Source organism: Lepidochelys kempii, chromosome 10, assembly GCF_965140265.1.
Source record: "Lepidochelys kempii isolate rLepKem1 chromosome 10, rLepKem1.hap2, whole genome shotgun sequence".
NCBI lineage: Eukaryota > Metazoa > Chordata > Testudines > Cheloniidae > Lepidochelys > Lepidochelys kempii.
Window position 1 is genome coordinate 2,251,589 of NC_133265.1, and position 20,264 is coordinate 2,271,852.

At 45.0% G+C, this 20,264-nt stretch overlaps 1 protein-coding gene across 6 annotated transcripts; it reads left to right on the forward strand.

Annotated features, from left to right (window-relative positions):
• Positions 1-226: 226 nt before the first annotated feature.
• On the forward strand, positions 227-16,244 carry PALB2 (partner and localizer of BRCA2). Of its 6 annotated transcripts, none has more exons than XM_073361637.1 (13): positions 238-508; positions 3,934-3,993; positions 4,175-4,274; positions 5,094-6,983; positions 7,954-8,726; positions 9,432-9,515; positions 11,186-11,347; positions 11,917-12,002; positions 12,374-12,535; positions 12,745-12,858; positions 13,323-13,410; positions 14,586-14,734; positions 15,650-16,244. In XM_073361637.1, exons 1-13 carry the CDS (start codon positions 458-460, stop codon positions 15,879-15,881), a joined length of 3,951 nt encoding a protein of 1,316 aa, XP_073217738.1. In that variant the 5' UTR covers positions 238-457; the 3' UTR covers positions 15,882-16,244. The 6 variants fall into 6 exon arrangements, with proteins under 6 accessions (XP_073217742.1, XP_073217739.1, XP_073217740.1 ...); XM_073361635.1 differs by having other exon boundaries at positions 239-508; positions 12,742-12,858; XM_073361638.1 differs by lacking the exon at positions 12,374-12,535 and having other exon boundaries at positions 237-508; positions 12,742-12,858.
• The last annotated feature ends 4,020 nt before the right edge of the window (positions 16,245-20,264 follow it).

Sequence of the window (20,264 nt, forward strand, 5' to 3'; positions counted from 1 at the left end):
AGAATCTGCGCCGCCCCTTCCACGCCGACCAACCCGAGCTCGGCTGCCTGCTGTCGTCACTCCCCGCTGGCGCGCGCTCAGCTCCCCCTAGCATGCTGCCTTGCGGCCGGGGCTGAGGCGCTTCGGGAGCGAGCGAAGACGGGCCCGGCCCGGCCCGGCCGGGGGAGGGGCGGCCTCGGGGGCCCGGGGAGGGGGGGGGTCCGTGCTCCGAGGCCCGTTTGCTCCCCGCAGTCGGGGCCTGGCGGGACGCGCCTGGGCTCTGCGGGGGGCCCGGCCCGGGCTGAGGGGGCCCCGCTGGCCGCGCTCGTTCCTAGGAGCCCTTCGCTCCCGCCCGCGTCGCGAGGACCGGCCTCGGCACGTCCCTGGGCAGCCCCGGCTCCCGCCCAGAACGGCGCGCCCGGCCTGGGGCGCTCGGGGCCCCCCTGCCGCGGGCTGCGAGGGGCCGGCGGCGCGCGCCATGGAGGGCCCCGCCGTGGGAAAGGCGCTGGGCTGGCAGGAGAAGGAGAAGGTGCGGGCGCTGCTCTGGCTGCTGCTCTGGCTGCGGTGGTTTCTGTGGCGGGGCCTGTGAGCAGGAGCGCGCCGCCCAGGCTGTGTGATTAGGTTGTGGGCACCCCGAGGGGCCGTGCAGACGGACGGGAGGACGCTGTCCCCCACCCCCGGGAGAACTAGATAAAAAAGCGCTAGCTAAGTTCATGGAGGCTTGGTCCATCGATGGCTATCGGCCGGGAAGGTGTCCCTAGCCTCTGTTTGCCAGAGGCTGGGAATGGGCGACGGGAGGGGTCACTGGATGACTCCCTGTTCTGTTCATTCCCTCTGGGGCACCTGGTCCTGGCCACTGTCGGCAGACAGGATACTGGGCTGGATGGACCTTTGGTCTGACCCAGTCTGGCCGTTCTTATGACCTTATGGTGTATGGACCAATCCCACTTGCCTCACTCACCTGGGCAGACCCATTGACTTAAAGGGGAGCATCGTTTGGCCCAAAGTCACAGACAGCATGGTACAAATATGGATGGTGCCCAGACTGTTAAACCTGTAATTCCTGTAAATCGATATTAGATTCTCAGGCAAATATAAAAATTTCTTTAAGCTGAAGTTGTTGTTAACGATCAGTAATTATGTAAGAGAGTCTTGCTAATTTTTCAGAAAACACATATACAAGGGAGACTGATGATTTCAGGATATTTACATTTAAAGAGGAATAAAATATCCAATTATTAGAAAGCATGAAACTGCATTTAAGGGCCTACAGAAATCTCTGTGGTTCTGCCCAAAGAACATCTGAAAAGAGACCATTTGGTGCTCCAAAAAGTGCACAGACAATTATCCAGGAAACACTATATCATTCTAAAACTATTTGACATGGTTGAAACTGGGGGCAATTGTCCCACACTGTTCCTCAAAGGTACACAAGCCTATAACTCTAAGAATACTGACTACTGTACCATATTTACAGATGTTTACTGCTTAAGTGCGCAGTTAACAGATGAGGGTAATGAGGTAAAGGATCATTCAGCTTTAGAGAAACGTATAAATAAAACTAATACACTTTAAAAAACATTTCCTGTGTCCCTAGTACTAACTATACATGTTACTTGTAAGAGAGACATTTTGATGAGCTCTTTAGTAAATCTTAAGCATGCTCTATGTATATTTTCCTGTGGAGTCAAGGAACTAGAGTGCGTGGCTTCAGATTTGTACATATATGGCAGATAGATATATATGATTCCATGCCATCTTACTTCCCAGTAAGCTACCTAACTTTGGTTCCAGACCTTGAGGTCCATAGCCCCAGATATGTTAGGTTGGTGTCTGTGATAAGTCTCATAATATGACAACACTTATGTTTGGCTCCCACTATATTGTTGGAGTCCAATTAGCCCATCAACACAAATAGGCTAATTTAGTCAGATCACTTCTCAGTTTTTAGAGTCAATGTAGATGTGTGTTATTGGAGAAGAGGATTGCCTTTTGGTTTTACTGTGGGCTGCATTAAGGTTATTTATTTGACCTAATTTGTGCATTTTTGTATATTCTAATGATTGATCAAGTGTAACTCTGGTCTGCTGCAGTTTCCACGGTATGCATCCGATGAAGTGAGCTGTAGCTCACGAAAGCTCATGCTCAAATAAATTGGTTAGTCTCTAAGGTGCCACAAGTACTCCCTTTCTTTTTTCTGATTCCCCAGACTTTCTCCCACTTGTGGTGGTGTGAGAAAACTACACTATTAAGGGTTTTTTCCCCTCACAAGTGATTCATAATCACTATTTCCTACTTTAACTCCTGGTTACAATTTTTTTCTGTATGTCTTTCCTTAATATTAAATTGATTCTGTAAAAATGCCAGAGATGCTTTCATAGAGAGACAAGGTGAGGAAGGTAATATCTTTTATTGGACCAACTTCTGTTGGTGAAAGAGAGAAGCTTACACAGAGCTCACCCTCCTTGTGTCTCATATGCTGGGACCGACAAGGCTACAACACTGCATGTAACCATGAGATGCTTTGATATCCATTACAGGTTTCTAAAGGGTATGTGGATTATTCTGGACATCTGTGAACTACTAATGTGGTAGTTTTCATTGAATGGAGCAAAGCACAACAGAATTATCATAGAATTGTAGGACTGGAAGGGACCTTGAAAGGTCTTCTAGTCCAGCTCCGGGCACTCATGGCAGGACTAAATATTATCTAGACCATTCCTGGCAGGTGTTTGTCTAACCTGTTCTTAAAAATCGCCAGTGATGGAGATTCCATAACCTCCCTGGGCAGTTTATTCCAGTGCTTAACCACCCTGACAGGAAGTTTTTCCTAATGTCCAAACTAAACCGCCTTTGCTGCAATTTAAGCCCATTATGGCTTAACATGGGAAAATATTTATGTGCAATTTGCTTGCAGCCTGGGTTAAGGACATCCTAAGGTGCACATGATGTGGCAGTTCTAATATGAGCCTTAGGATGCTTGCAAGTACAAGTGACAGTTTCAGAGGCTGCCATTCTGGCTGGTTCAGAGTTTGAAAACTCTGGAGCCCAAGCTTTTGTATTGTGTTGGCATTGGGACTAAGCAGGTCCCCCCCTTTAATAATGAAGAAACCTTCCGTCCTTCTCAAAGAGGCCAGCTCAACAAATCAAACGTGGCACTTCTAGCTCACGCTGGTTTTGAGCTGTGAAGGGGCAAAACAGTGTTAGGAAATATTTCAGAAAGTTGACCCACCTCATTATTGGATCTCCTTTATCTTGTGAAAACCTCAGTCAGCCCTCCTGAAGCTTCCCAGGAAACTTCTACCTTTCCATTGGATCTTGCAGGGCAGTTTTCAGATGGATTTGTTAATTCTGGTAAAGTTGAACAACTGGACATGTGAGAAAAAGCCTTATAATGGAACAGTTCAGATCTCCTTTGTGAGTTACTACGGTTTCTCTACAGTACACAATAGCTTATTGCTGAAATACCTCACAGAAGCTGTCGCTTGTAAAGGGGTATTTTAATAGAGAAGGATGCCCTTTGGCACTCAGAGTGGGAGAGAGTTCGAAGTCGAAGGTGTGGATGGAGAAAGACCTGAAGGCAAGAAGAGGCAAAGGTTTCAGATGGGATGGGGTGTTGAGGAAGAAGGTGTACAGGCAGAAATGGCATTCTACAGGGCCTTGTAGTTGAGGATAAAAAGATAGGGCTTGGTAGGGGAGTCAAGAGGAGGCTAGTAGAGGGATTTGAAGATGGTCTGACATGGTCAGAGTAGTGAATAAGAAGATTGGGACAGAGGCCTGAGAACTAAGCACTGGTCTTGAGCAATGAAGCCTTAATATTTCTCAGGAAGCTTGAGTGTATGCGTATCAATATTCTAGGTTTAAAATGTCACTACACAATTCTAGGCCTTGGTTTGGTTTTTACTTACTGTTGGCATCGTGTAATGTCTGTGATGTGTCATCTTTGTTTTCTAGCTGAAAGAAAAGTTAGCCTTCCTGAAAAGAGAATACAGCAAAACATTCAACAGGTTACAGGTAGGTGAGCACCATTGTTTTAACCCTGAATTATTAGGTTTGCTTGGCTCTTGTGTTTCTGAATGATAAATTTGGTGAAAGGTGCTGAGACTTTGGGAGATGAAGTTTATTCTTTAAAAAAAAAACAAAAAACATGCAGACAATGAAATGCTGAGTCATTGATTTGTTGTTGTTTTAACAGCGTGCACAAAGAGCTGAGAGGGTTAAAAATTATGTTAAGAAAACGGTTGCAGAACAAAATCAATTGCTTAGGCAAGAGGAAACTGAGAATAATACCACAGGTAACAGTTCAAAATATAACTTCTTGAGACATTATTTCTTTCTTTAACCTCTAGGCCTTATGAATAGAGCTGTGTGATCCCACACTACAGTTCAGTATAGTATAGAAGTAGTATAATATAGTATCGTATGTGCTACATGTCAAGACTGAGGTGCCAACTCTGATTTACCACCTACTTCTGCCTATGCACCACAGTCCTGACCTATGGCACAAGCTGATATTACAGTCCTAGGGTGCTTCCGAGCTCTGCTAATACTCGTGAAAATTCTGACTTGAATTGTCCCTTTTATTCAATTGTTGCCTTACCCCTGGGCATATGTATATGTCGCCATGACAATACTCCTAAATCATGACCCACACTATCATCCCTTGTTACAGTCCTACCCCCATTTGCCAGTGCTTCTTGAGCCTGGTGTTACCACCTCAGTTCTAGTGTTGGCCAGAGTCTTCCATTTGTGCTGGTAAGTTTGTGCTTGCCTGATAGTGATAAGGATGAAACTATTCATCTCAGTTCCTTTTCAAGCACAAGAAAGGTCTTCAGAGATGAAAGACCAGTAGGTTAACACAGTGTACCACCTAGTTTCTGGAAGCATGATTTCTTATTAAGCATGTATCCATTTGGTGTATGCTTAGTAAACTGAGCATCATATGGTGTGTCATGTTATACTTCAGCCAAGAAAATAAAACAGTGGAATAATTTTTGCAGAACCCTTAGTTTGCCATTTTTGTTAAAATTGTCTCTGGTTCTGCTTTGTTGCCTCCTGTCTTAGTGGGACTCTTCTGCGGGAATGCTCTTCACAAATTGCATTTGTCTCCACAGAACTGATGGATAAACAGTCTCCCAATGATGACGATAAATCTGGAATATGTATGTTACAGACCAATACCTGTTCTGACTCAGGCACTGAGAAAAAAATGTCTGTCACATTTAAACTTGAGCCTGAATTCTTCAACAATGAAGTTAACTTGCAGGAAAGTTCATTGGCAGAAAGCACAAATAGTGACCAAGAAAATATCCTCTCTGGCCTCATGAGATCTGTTACTGAGGAGAACCAAAGCCAACTGTCAAGGAGTAGAATGACTTTGGTCTCAGAGGGAAGAGAATCAGCTTGTGAAGTGCCACCAATCAGTGCTGGTGAAACGTTGGAAAATCAAATGGGAAGTACAGAGGAGCCTGGGTCACCAGTATTCAAGGGAAGGAACACCATCTCAAACACCAAGAATAAAATCCAAAAGGCCCCCAGGCTGGTCATTGTGAGGGAAGAAAAAGGTTTAACTCCTCAAGATCCACAGGTAGGAGATTTTCAGGAAATGCCTGAAGAAAATGTATTTCTGAGTGTCCCGAAACCACTTTCATGCATGTTGATGGGTGGCAATAACATTCAGCAGCCTGTGTCTCCATGTGCTGAGGACATCTGTGATAGCTATGAGCCATTGCCCCAGTGTTTAGTGGGTGATATGCCTGTTTCACTTCAAAACATCGAGAATACAGGAAAAGAACTTGCCTGTATAGAAAACCAAATGGATCGGGAAGAGTTGAGTAGGGCCTTCGATTTAACTGCAGATAATCAACCATCCCTGGCAGGCAGAAGCAACCCTAGCACTAGTGAAAGCAGACCCCATAAAGAAAGAAACCACAGTGAGACCAAGAGCTCAAGTCCTCTGAACACTGACTCTCTTCTGGATAATGTTGAAGAACCTTTGAGGAATCAAGAGGCTCAGACTGAAGCAGGGTCTCCTGTCCTAGAGAAGACTCCTCCTGCAGCAGAAAGCGCACTGAGCTCTTGCACAATGATTGAAGGACTCCTCTTTCCTGTAGAATATTATGTTAGGACAACTCGGCGTATGTCTAATTGCCAGAGGAAAGTAGACCTGGAGGCTGTCATTCTCAGCCAGTTGGGCAGGAGCAGGAAAGGGCTGCGAAGTAAACATAAGCAGATAAATTCAAATTCAGATCAGCTCTACCAAGAAACCGCCAGAAGTGATTTGCAGGCAGGGGGCACTCTGTTCCCTTTTCTAGGTGCAGAGAGTGACCCAGTGAGTTCAAATAGTTCTGAGAAATCTCTCCCTCCATCAGATGAGAGCTGCACTTCCAGTGGCTCTCTTTCTCAGAAGACTGTTATTAGTATGAAACAAGCTAAGGGAAAATCCTGGAGGAGAGGAAGGGGCAGATGGGGTTCTACCTGCAGACCTGCACTGAATGGGTCACAAGCACATCCTGAGACTTCAGATCTTACAGTGCTAAAGCAAAACAGTCATCTCTTGTCAAATGATTCTCAACCTGGAAAGGAAAACTGTGAGGGTGACCATGAGAGGTCACCTATAGGCAAAACAAGGGTGGTCGTCCCTGCAGCTGGTGAGGCTACAGAAGCAGAAATGACAGACATTACATGGCCAGCTGAGGCTGATCTTCCTGATGTAAGCCAAACATTCAGCAAATGCCATCAGCCTCCATTAGAACATATTCAAAATCCACTCCAAGGAAATAATTTCTTAAATCCATGGGATGAAGCTTTCTCCAGCCCCACGCAAGATCTGGAAGCCAATGTAAATGTGAGTCAGGCTGATAAACAGCCAGTGGGGCACATTAGGAATCAGTGTGTTCAGAAAGCCTGCCGGGCTGAGCAGCTGCCAACAGTTAAAGAATCTCTACTTCAGCATGATCTCCCAAGTTCCTCCGTGAAACGTAAAGTGAGGCAAGGATCTAAAGGTACCTGACTGAATTGTTGTGCAGAAAAATCAGAGAGTTCCCTAAAGCTAGGACTTAAGTATTGCGGAGAGGGAAAGACCATACAGGGCTAGTACCCTTGCTCCTGTATGTCCTTAGCCCAGCATGGGTTCTTTTTTTCTTGAACTCACCTTCCTGCCTTTTTGCTACCTAGATGTCCCGTCTTCTTGCTGGCTGAGGTACCTTTTTCTAAAGTACCTTTTTGTGGTTGATCCTCCTGCAGATATGACCTCTCTTGTTTTCCATATTTTAGCGTCAGAAAAATTGAGGGGAGAGTTTCCAGCAAATAAACACCTCAAAAGCTCAATTTCTGGGCCTTCTATGATCCTTAAACTTCTCCTCCCATGCTTGGCCTTTGTTCCTCACTGTTGTGAAACAGATAAGAATCAATGGCTGGGGAACTATTTGGAAAATACTTGGGCCAGGAGCAAGGTGTGCATGAGTCGCATGCTTACAATACTCAGGGCATGCGTGCAAGGATGGGATTTGCACAGACGTGCCCTTCTCTTAGTCTTTTAGAACACCAGTCACCATAGTATCCAAGCATCAACAGTGCTTAAGTGCTTTACAAAGCACTTGGCACTGTCCAAGGCACAGATAAAGATAGCCCTTGCCCCTAGGAGATTACAATCAAAAGTCTGGAAACAAAAATCATTGGGGGGAGGGAGCATTTTTCACCAAATAGCTAGCAGTGCAGTCAATTCTAGCAGCGTCTGCAGGTGAAGTTTAGCTAGAGTGTGAAAGCAGAGTGACTTTACCCAAGTAGTACAGTAATTGCCCCAAAATGTGTTTCTGAGAAAATTTTAACTTCTGTTGTGAAATAGACAGAGGCTTTGTTTTAATACGTTAAATGAGAGAAGAGAATTGCATGTTTGCTGGGTATGTGTGCAACAAAGTGACGGTCTCTCTTCTAAGTTCTCAATTCTGTACTATCATGCTTTCCTATTTCTAGGTAAAAGAGGGCGCAGTCAACAGATGGACTTGGAAGGTCCAAGTCCTCTAAGCCATTTTGGTCTGGATCCTATGGCCTTCGATCCTCCCTTTCACTTCCAGAATGAGATGCTCAGTGTCAAGTGGCTGCCCTCTAAGCTGGACATCAGAGACTTTCATTTACCCGATGAGGAGTTTGGTCTCCTTAAATTTGAGAAACTACAATCCTGCACAGTGAAACAGCTGGAGCCCTTTGTTCCTTCAGGGTCTGAACACTGGCTCCAGAGTGCTGGAGACACTGTGGCTTTAGGGGACATGAGACTTAAACAAGTGAATACAGAAGGGAAGAGTCTAGAAAATAGCTTTATTTCTCCTTCAAAGACTATGTCACCTAAACTGCCTCACTTAGAAGGGCAGTTGCACAAGAAGGGGCTTTCTCCAAGCGAATTGCTGCTAACTCCGGCAAGTTCTGTCTCAGCTGGTGCAATCAACCAGCTGGAATCACAGATTCCTACACCTGCTTTCCCTGTCCTGGGTGCAACCCCAGCTATCCTGTCACTGGTACACAATGAGGCCTTACCTGACACACTTTCTGTACTTCCTTTGCAAGTGAAAACAAATCTCTTCAAAGAACCAGCCAGTCATGTTGTGGATGGGAGAGAGTGTAATAACTCCACAGGTACATTGCACTCAGATAGCTGCAGAACAGGATCTGACTGTAGGTCTGATGAAGCTGTCTCCCTCAAAGAGTATCAGCAACCAGGGAGCGGTTCCAAGGAGTGCTGCGGTGCAGAGGTAAAAGCAGAGACTCCCTGGCAGGGAACACCAGGGCAGTGGTTCTATCTACGAGCCATCTTTCCCAAAATCTGTTCAGGTTCAGGGACAAGGCCTTCCTGCGTGCTAGCTCTGTGTGCAGCCAGAGGCAGTGGTTTCCCTTAGCTGCCTGTTTGTAAATGTTTGAGTTTGTCCAGGCCGTCCCAGCCTTGTAGCAGAGCAAATCCTTCAAAATCCCCCTTGCTTAAACTTGAACAGTGGGCTTTGCTGCTCGTTATGGGAGGTAAATTCTAACCATGCCAGTGAGCAGAATGTTTCTTGGGCACCTGGTCAACGCCGATCTGCCTTAGGAAAGGCTCTTGGCTGGAACTCTGTAAGGACAGCAATAGAGAACAAAATAGTCAATGTAATAGATGGGATTGGAGAAAGGAAGGAGTAACTACACCCAGAGTGGTGATCGACAAAACACGGTTACGCTTTGCATGGGTGCTGTTTGTGAAAGGCTGGGGTTGGTTGTGGGAGGTTTGGAGGTGGGTATAAAGAAAATTCAGAGAGGGAGATAATCTCTTGTTTTCCAAAATGTGCTAGTACAAAAGTGATGTTCTTAAAGCTGCTGTCCAGCAATCTGCCGTCGAGTGAGTGCGCTCTTTTGCACATGCACTTGTACATGCGGAGCATTATTTTTTGAATTTATATTTAATCAGTCCATGTTTTTTGTTTATACAGAACAAACTGACAGCAGAAGAGTTGGCCGTGGTGCTGAGTGACAGCCTGAGAGCCAGGAGCTTGCAACTGGCCTCAAAGCTAAAGGTTGGGGAATAATATTTTGAGTTACGTCCACAAATGGAGTTTTTAAATAAAAAGTATTTATTTATTTACAGGTTTCAGAGTAACAGCCGTGTTAGTCTGTATTCGCAAAAAGAAAAGGAGTACTTGTGGCACCTTAGAGACTAACCAATTTATTTGAGCGTCTGATGAAGTGAGCTGTAGCTCACGAAAGCTCATGCTCAAATAAATTGGTTAGTCTCTAAGGTGCCACAAGTACTCCTTTTCTTTTTGTATTTATTTACAGAGACTTTTAAAATATGTTTATATGAAATCTAAATAAAAGCACAATAAAATGAATATAAACAATGCAACGCAAAACAAAATAGATGAGTAAAAAAACAAAATAGACTCTGCCCATAATCAGTCAGTCCCCTCTTCGTCTTTCACAAAAAGCAACTAGAGATCTTGAGTCAAATTCCAGTGCATCTAGGGTGACCAGATAGCAAGTGTAAAAAATCGGGACACAGGGTGGAGGGTAATAGGTGCCGATATAAGAAAAAGCCCCCCAAGTTGGGACTGTCCCTATAAAATCGGGACATCTGGTCACCCTAAGTGCATCTGTGTATAACTGAAGAGCAAACACACACAAAAATCCCAAACAGTGAAGTGTCTCAACAACTGCAAATGTATCAACTGACAGAACGCAGACACTGCTGTTCAGCCTTAGGGAAAATGGTTGCCTGATTCTTGCTTCTCTACTGCTTCCCCAAGCGTTGCAGACTGTGGCTGGCAGCAGTGCTTCATTGTTCTGTCCTTCCCCCTCCATCTCTGAAAGTTATTTAGAGTTGGTCCTTACTGGGTCAATACTGTTAGGTCTAGAGCACGCTGACATTCTCGCCTGCTTGGAGCTGAACTTGGCGTTCGATGCATCTGTGTGCCACAACTGAGGCAAACATGGCTTGGGGTTGTTTGCCCAGCTGAGCCATCAGATCTCCCTCCCACATGGTCTCTCCTCACTGTCCACCTTACCTTTTATGCCTTGTCGGGGGTAGAGAACAGTTGGTGGGCAGGGCAGTGACAGCTGTGGTGAAGTCCACTGAACTCTAAAGCTCCAATGGAACTTGCAGAAGTTGGGTCATCTCTAGGCCTGGGAACCAAACCCTGCACAGCCAACCAAAAATAATAAAGTTGGGTCCAAATGTTTCTTTACAAGGATGAAGAAAAATGCTGCCATCTGTTTAAAATTAAACCTTGGCTACAGTGGTCCTAAGTGATCTGTGTTACCTGTAGCCTCTCCCCTCCCGCCTGTGAAAAGGAGGCAAATAGCAGCACTAAGAACAAGGAGGTGCTGTGCAAGCTTCATCACACAGCTTGTCTACTGTATCTCAGTCCTGATGTCCCTTGTGTTTCAGGTCTTAGATCCACCTTTGCAGACTCTCTGCTGTGTACAAATGGCAGGTGGTTTTGTGCCATGGGTGGATGGGTAGATATCCATTACTTCTACGACAAAACCACTAAACTCGTTTTCCTTATGGCCTAACTGGCATTGGGAGTCAGGACTCCAAAGTCAAAATTTAAGGCACTAACCCCCAACTCCAAACCTCCATCACACTAGCTCTCTGGAAGTGATTTCATGCAAGAGTCAACCTGAATCTTCAGGCTGAATATCCGTAGTTGCTGGAATAACTTCAACAGTGTTTTGTTTTGAGCAGAACCTCTCAAGTTCTTGTGCTGTGGATGTGAGCACCGTCTGGTGGGAATCGGCTGGCTGCACAGAGCTGTGTATCGTAACTGCTTGTGAGACTTTCATTTCCCTGTGGAAACCTCTGGCTTCCAGCCAGTGGAGAAAGGTGTATACCTGGCACCTTACAGAGGTAGAGTACACAGAAGTTTCTTCTTCACTTTGGGGCAGTTTTCTGGTAGTATTGGGCCACTTCCCAAGACACACACAACCTGTAGACTCACAAGGGGGAATGTACATTTTCTTACACGTAGTGGGCCAGATCCTTAGCTAGCACATGTTGGTGTAGCGTCATTGAGGTCAGCTAAGCAACTGGATTTGCACCAGCTAAGAATGTGGCACAGTATTTTGAACAATTCAATTTCACATTAAATTTTAGTTCTTTACAATTGTATAGATCTCCGCATACTGGATGTTGATTGTACAGCAGTGTGACTTCTTGGTGTCCTCTTCATGTCCTTAAACTCCTCAACTTCTTTTGACGTCTCCTCTTATCTTCCCAAAGGTCATTGCCTCTTTGTTTAGGTTAAGGACAAAGTTGATGATTGTTGATTCTTTGCTGCATCTATTTCTTTTGAAGACTGAGAAAATAAATCATGGTCCTGCAAACAATGCAGTCTTTCCTTGATAATGGGGAGAAAGTCAAACTGAGAAGGACCTTATGGGTGTCCCTAACTAAATCCCTGTCCTTTGCCTTCACAGATTCCAGTAATACAAATTGTTCCCTTGCCAGATGTCTCTAATCTTGTATGTGTTGCCTTGGGAGATCTGGAGATTGGAGAAATAAGGTGAGTGTTTCTGGCTGTGTGTTTTTATTGCATACTGAACATTTCCAACCTGATTTCTCTAGCTTGACTGCAGATAATTTTGTGTTACTTGACCTCTTCTCTTGCCCAGAGGCTGAAGTAGTCTCTTGCTGATATGTCAGTTTTAAATGATCTTGCACATATTAAAGCATTTTTGAAAATATCTGAGTAAAGGCAAAAAATCAACTCTAAAAAATCAACTACAAAGATTCTCTTACGCTTCATTTCCTCCCATTGGTGTAGGTGTGACCGTTTTGAAACACAGTAATTTCTGTGTGCTACAGAAGGCCAGATTTGGGTTCCATTTCCTTCGCCTTCATTATGATGTAGATTTCTGTTCTGATTTGATTTAGGCTCTTGCTTTGTTCTTCTGAAGACGGCTCCTTAAAGCAATCACTAGTGAAAACTGGGAACATAAAAGCTGTTCTTGGTCTGACAAACAGGAGGCTGGTCAGTAGTAGTGGGACACTTCAAGACCAGCAAATTGAGATAATCTCCATTTCAGAAGCAGGAAGGTAAGCAGTCTGATATTTGTGGTGTTTTCAGTACAGGGATGGGAGAGCCCTCAGGAGATGTCACAAAGGCCAGGCAGTGGTATCCGTGGAGCCGAGGGGATCGTATGCTGTCCTTTCTGGAGTATTGCTGTGTGTGAACCATTCTCTTGTGTACTGAATGCTGAGAGTCTTTTCCCATGTGCTGTTTATGTTCATGTGCTCCCTAGAAGCAATGAGAGGCAGACTTTGATGCCCCCAGAAGAAACCATTCTGGCTTTTGCTGAGGTAGAAGGGATTCGAGATGCCTTGGTTGGCACCACTGCAGTGAACAGCCTTGTTGTTTGGTCAGTGCTTCCTCTGAGATTACACTCTGTCACCAGGGCTTTTGGGGAGGGACTGTTGCTTGTGGAATGATACAGTGGGAGGGGAGGGGATGTATAGTGATTTTGGCTGTAACCGCTAGTTACAGATCCTATGTGGTGGAGTTTGCTGCTGGTTTGTCCTTAAGTTGTTAATTATTTTTAAATCCATTCTCAGGGGGCCCTAGAGCCTGGAACAGAACTTTTTTTCTGATATGTTCTTATAAATCTAGATGAACATATAGCTAACGAGCTGTGCTGCCATCCCAGCGCTGCTCACGGCATGTGTATGTTGCATCCCTTTCCCTCATCCGTTTTCTACCACCTTTTTGGAGTGGTCATTTGTTTGGACGGTGCCTTGCTCACTGGTGCTACTGCAGTCTAAATAATAAATACAAATAACAAGAGGATTATAAAACAGTCCAATGATCTGTTTCCATTTTCTGCAGGAACTTGAAAACTGGCCAGATTCTGAAAAAGATGCACGTTGGTTATTCCTACCCTGCCTCTATCTGCCATCGCGCCTATTCTGACTCTGTATGTGTGTGAAATGGTGTCGTTCTATTTGTGCCGTGTGTGTCTGTGGCTGGGGTTCAAAGGTGTAGTTGTCTAAAAGAAAAGGAGTACTTGTGGCACCTTAGAGACTAACCAATTTATTTGAGCATGAGCTTTCGTGAGCTACAGCTCACTTCATCGGATGCATGCCGTGGAAACTGCAGCAGACTTTATTTATACACAGAGAATATGAAAAAATACCTCCTCCCACCCCACTGTCCTGCTGGTAATAGCTTATCTAAAGTGATCATCAGGTGGGCCATTTCCAGCACAAATCCAGGTTTTCTCACCCTCCACCCCCCCACACAAATTCACTCTCCTGCTGGTGATAGCCCATCCAAAGTGACAACTCTTTACACAATAAGAAAAGGAGTACTTGTGGCACCTTAGAGACTAACCAATTTATTTGAGCATGAGCTTTCGTGATAATAAAGTTGGGCCATTTCCTGCACAAATCCAGGTTCTCTCACCCCCCTCCCAAAAACCACACACACAAACTCACTATCCTGCTGGTAATAGCTCATCCAAAGTGACCATTCTCCCTACAATGTGCATAATTAAGGTGGGCCATTTCCAGCACAAATCCAGGATTTGCATTCTTAGGATTCTGGACAGGCGTTTATATCAGTGAACATATAATCCTGTGGGTGTGTAAATTTAGTTCTCATCAGTGTGTGGATTAGTAGCACTGGCTTTAGCCAGACAAGAAGGGGACTCTTCAAGATCTCTCTCCCAGTGCACTCAGTCCTGACTTTCAGCCTGGCCTTGCCTTAAGCAAAAGCTCCCAGTCATGTCTAATTGCGCAGTAGTTTTGTTATGTGAATAAATGACTAGATTGAGACCAACAAACTCATTTTCGGTGTGAGTTAATCCTGATTTGAGGTTAGCTATTCTGATCTGAAAAAGAAGTGCGTAGATTCATTGTCATTCCACTGCACCAAATAAATCCTAATCAGCCAGCCTCCCAGCAGCTCCTGCATTTGTTTGTATTTAATTTGATAAATACCAGGAGTGGTAAGTTCTTACTGCTTACAGCATCAGCTGACATGGGGTTCTGATTACAGGAGAGAATTGACCAATGATTGGGGAAAAAACAGCTTGTTGTTGTTTTTCTCTTAACATTCACTCTAGTGACGTATTTTTCCTTTGTAAATCAGGGCCTCCTGTTTGTTGTTTTAAGTCACCCACATGCCAAAGAGAATGAGTCCTGTGGAAACCCTGCATTCCGGATGAGAGTGTTCAATCCCAAAACAGCCAGAAGCACTGGGGTAATGTTCTTCTCCCTCCCCCCTGGACACAGTGGAAGGCAAGTACCTCAGGAATAATCCACATTTATTTCTTAGACTATTTTTTTCAGCAGAGACCTGGAATTGTTCAATGATAAAAGGAGTCCGTGGGGGAGCTAAAAAGCTTGTAAACTGTGAGGGGCCGTTTGTCCTCTAGCTGATGATAGTGTGGTTCTGATAAGTCGCTTTAACCTTTGTATATACAGGAGATCACAGTGAGGGTGTTGCCCATTTCCTGCCTGCTTCCTGCACATGTCTGGGAGCTAACCTCTGAGCTCCCTGCGTCCTGGCGCACCAGGGAGCTCTTTATAAGAAAGCCTGTGTTCAAGCCAGGGAATTGCTCCTTTGTAGACGTCACACTTTGTTTACTTTCACAAAATGTTTGTGGGAGGAGAGATTCTGTAACTGCAGCTGTAATTTCTGAATCCACAGGCAAAACCTCTGGGGAAAATTAGGCAATTTAACACTGTAAATGCTTAAAACTGTTTGAGGGTCTTATCTCTAGATGTAAGTACATTTATTTAGTATCAGATTGCCATTTGTAGCTAGGTGACCTGCTCTCTTTCCAAGATCTTAAATCTGGAGAGTAAGACGTTGTCTCCAATCCTCCAAACAGTTATGTGCCTAAGAAAAATTACACAGACGTGTAAGTGTTCACAGATTGAGGCTTTAGACTATGATAATGCTTAACAATTGTCTCCTACCTCTCTTGGTCAAATGCAATGAAGACAACTTAAAACTTCAGTATATTTTAGTTTCCTACAATTGGCTTACGCTCTAATAGGTTTCTTTCTCCTTAAGAGGCTTTTCCATGTGGAAGACTTTTATTTCTTTTTCACTCAGCAAATCTGAAATAAAACCTTTAAAATATTGTGTAATGATATTTTATATGAAGAAACTTTGCAGAGTACTAATGGTTCTGTGCATGGTGTTAGGTACCTGGAAGGCGAAGTGAAGGGTGTCTCTGCAGCAGCTGTGCTAACATCTGGAACAATCGCAGTATGGGACTTATTTTTAGGCCAGTGTACTGCTCTGCTTCCACCAAATGCTGATGGGAATTGGTCTTTGGTCAGATGGTCAGTCACAGATTCCTGTCTCCTGGCTGGACAGAAAGATGGAAGCGTGTATGTGTACCATTATTCACAAGCCAAGGCAGTAGGAAAGTAAATGGGTAATATGATGGATTCTCAAAGCTAACAGGAGAGTTTGCACTGATAATCTAAAGTAAATTGAGCTGAATAGAATTTTGTGTTGAAGAAAGATTCCTCAGTGTCATCTGTTCACTTTCCCATAAGTAAATTGCGTATTTTTCACTTTGTCAGGCTCACAAGATCTGTGAGATGATGCTGGCTGACTTTTTGAATGTGTCTTGTCTTGTTCACTAGATCTGTGAAGCCAATGGCACTGTGTTTAACAGTAATTGGTTAGATCTACCTGTTTGCATTCAGGGTTTGTACATTTCATTGTGAAAAGCATTTTCAGTGGATTATGTAGATGTAAGATGCTATTAAACTTTATTTTTGTAAACTCTGCCATGCTTCTAGCTGAAGTGATTTTTGTGTCACTAATTTCATTAGTAAAAAAAATTTATTTCCGTAATTGTGGACAGTGATATATTCAGTGATCTAAACATAGCTAGCGCTAGGTCATTCTGCATTGATGAGAACAGCAGTAGAGAACCTCTGCCATCCAGCCATAACCCAATCCTGCCCAGTCAAGCCACTGTGAAAAAACACCTCCATCCTGCTGCCTTCAGGTGTAGGAGTAGTCTTTTGCTTCTCACGCATTGGATTGAGCTGCAGCTCAGATTTTGGTGATGGCTTTCTCACTATCTCTAGCAACTGTTTGGTATCTGTAGGACATTGGTTGGTGCCTAAGTGCAGTCTCCCTTGGGCAGGTGTCCATATCACAACTAATCAGCCCTCTTGTGGTAATTCAGAGACCCTTCCCTCCCAGGTGTCACAATTCCTGAATTAACTGCAGCTCTGACCCCCTCATAGCCTCCTTGTGGGCACCTCACTTAGGTCTCAGGCCTATAACTATCACCATTCTCAGGTTGGAATTTTGTGATTCACTCCCTCCAGATCCTGGCATCTTAGACTGCAAACTTCTGTGATTCACTGATCCTCTCAGCAGGTCTGACTTCAGCTCAGCTCCTGCAGTCAATGACAAGCTTATTCAGTGACCAGCCAGCCTTTCATAAGAACATAAGAATGGCCATACTGGGTCAGATCAAAGGTTCATCCAGCCCAGTATCCTGTCTACCCACAGCGGCCAATACCAGGTGCCCCAGAGAGAGTGAGCCCAACAGGTAATGATCTAGTGATCTCTCTCCTGCCATTTATCTCCACCCTCTGACAAACAGAGGCTAGGGACACCATTCCTTACCCATCCTGGTTAATAGCCATTAATGGACTTAACCTCCATGAATTTATCCAGTTCTCTTTTAAACCCTGTTATAGTCCTAGCCTTCACAACCTCCTCAGGCAAGGAGTTCCACAGGTTGACTGTTCGCTGAGTGAAGAAGAACTTCCTTTTATTTGTTTTAAACCTGCTGCCCATTAATTGCATTTGGTGGCTCCTAGTTCTTATATTATGGGAACAAGTGAATAACTTTTACTTATTCACTTTCTCCACACCATTCATGATTTTATAAACCTCTATCATATCCCCCCCTTAGTCTCCTCTTTTCCAAGCTGAAAAGTCCTAGCCTCTTTAATCTCTCCTCATATGGGACCCGTTCCAAACCCCTAATCATTTTAGTTGCCCTTCTCTGAACCTTTTCTAATGCCAGTATATCTTTTTTTAAGATGAGGGGACCACATCTGTACGCAGTGCTCAAGATGTGGGCGTACCATGGATTTATATAAGGGCAATAAGATATTCTCCATCTTATTCTCTGTCCCTTTTTTAATGATTCTTAACATCCCGTTTGCTTTTTTGACTGCTGCTGCACACTGTGTGGACGTCTTCAGAGAGCTGTCCACGATGACTCCAAGATCTTTCTCCTGATTAGTTGTAGCTAAATTAGCCCCCATCATATTGTATGTATAGGTGGGGTTATTTTTTCTAATGTGCATTACTTTACATTTATCCACATTAAATTTCATTTGCCATTTTGTTGCCCAGTCACTTAGTTTTGTGAGATCTTTCTGAAGTTCTTCACAGTCTGCTTTGGTCTTAACTATCTTGAGCTGTTTAGTATCATCTGCAAATTTTGCCACCTCACTGTTTACCCCTTTCTCCAGATCATTTAGCAAAGCAAAATGCACAAAGCAAAGTACTGTTTATTCAGAACAAAAGCATTTCAGAGGAACGATATCTTAAAAGCAATAAACTATGTGTACACACCACTGGTGTGCCAGGTAACTTATCTTCCACTGGGAGACCCTGGCAGGTTTGAAAGCACTTCAGGTCCTCCCGCAGGACCTGTTTCTGGTCACAATCTCACATCTGTCAGTTCTCGGATGGAGTGCCAGTGGAGCCCTCCTGAGGTCAAGGCAGATATTTTATGCAGTTTTAAGTCCTTTGTCTTTTGAAGCCTCTTGAACTAGTCAAACCAGCCTATGCTATTTCCCGGGGGGGGGGGGGGGGGGAATTTGCGACCTGTATTGGTTCGGTATTGGGGATTTGCGTTAATTACCCCCCTCCTTCACTCTTTAGTTCTTGAAGGAAACAATCTTTAGTTCACCCATTGAGCCAGGAATACAATCACTGACAAGCCCATAAAGATATGTAGAACATTCATAAAGTTAATACAATCAATAGTCTTTGAGTAGTGAATGATTCCACCAGGCTCTTGGCATCTCTCTGGGCAAGCTCTGAGTAGTAGCAGGGCCCTGGCTGTTTTGTGCAAGCCCAATCCAGCAGGTGTTCTCAGAGGCTGCCCACAGATTGGACCCTGCAGGTGAGATAAGAGGGGGATTGCCTAGTTTGAGGCACCTGTGTCAAGGATTTAGTGGCATTAGGGGTATGCTGCAGTTGTGCCCCTGTAGTATAGACACTTCCTCTTATCAACAGGTGGGGTTTTTCCATCAGTGTAGCTAATCCGCTTCTCTGAGAAGCAGTAGCTACACCAACAGAAGAATTCTTCCATTGACCTAGCCACATCTACAGTGGGGGTTAGGGCGACCTGACTATGGTGCACAGCAGGGCATGTCATTTTTTTACAGCCCTGAGTGACGTAGCTTGATTGACCTAAGTCAGTGGCTCTCAGACTTTCCATATGCCTGATTTGTGTTGCGTACCCCCACGTTTCGCCTTACTTAAAAACTACATGCTTACAAAATCAGACAATGTACAAAAGTGTCACCGCACACTGTTACTGAAAAATTGCTGACTTTCTCATTTTTACCCTATAATTATAAAATAAATCAATGGGAATATAAATATTTTACTTACATTTCACTGTATCGTCTAAAGAGCCGTCAAGTCGTATGAAATGCTAGTTTGTACTGATTTCGCTAGGCTTTTTATGTAGCCTGTTGTAAAACTAGGCAAATATCTAGATGAGTTGATGTACCCCCTGGATGACTTCTGCGTATCCCCAGGGGTACATGTATCCCTGGTTGAGAACCACTGACCCAGGAGCGGATTTACCATGAAACAAACCAGGCGGTGATGCAGGACCCCCAATGACAGGGGCCCGCAAAATGCAGGACAAATATCTGACAACCTGCCCCTGAGTTTTGGCTGGTGACGCAGCAGGGCTCAGGCAGGCAGGCTACCTGCATGCCATGGCCGGTTGCCCCACACTGCTCTCAGAAGCGGATGGCTGCTGGCACCCCGCACAGCACATGGAGACCCACTGCCCCCCTCCCCCCAAGGGCCATGCAGAGACGTGCCAGCAGCAGGGATAAGTTGACTCCCTCCTTGCTCCCGGAAGCAGCTGGTATGTCCCTGTGGCCCGGAGTGCTGACTCCGCAGCTCCGATTGGCTGGGAACTGTGGCCAATCGGAGCTGCGGGAGCAGCACCTGCGGGCGGGGGCAGCACCTGCAGGCAGCGGTGTATGGAGATACCCCTGCCTAGGTGCCGCTGCCAGAGGGGGTGTGTGTGCTGGTCACTTTGGGAGCCACGCCTCCCGAGGTAAGTGCCACCCACCTGCCCCACTCCCGCACCCCAGCACAGAACCTGCACCCAAACTTTCTCCCAGAGCCCATACCTCTCACCCCTCCCACATCCCAATCCCCTGCCCCAGCCCAGAGTCTGCACCCAGCACCCAAACTTCATCCCAGAGCCCGCCCGCTGCATCCCCTCCTGCACCCCAACCCCCTGCCCCAATCAAGGTACCTCACTTTATTTTCATTTACTTCACATTACTTATAATATAGGAGGAGGATGAACCAAAAAAAAAGAATGAAAAACCAGGGGGGTGGTGATGAGAGAATGTTCTTTTTCTTGCCTGGGTCCTGCGGGAGGTCCCCCAAAATGAAGCTGCACACAGGGCTCCACTAACTCTAAATCCGCCACTGCACTGACCTAAGTTTTAGATGTAGACCTTGCCTAGGACGTAGATGGCTTTGTGAATGGCCACCAGCAGAAATACAGTT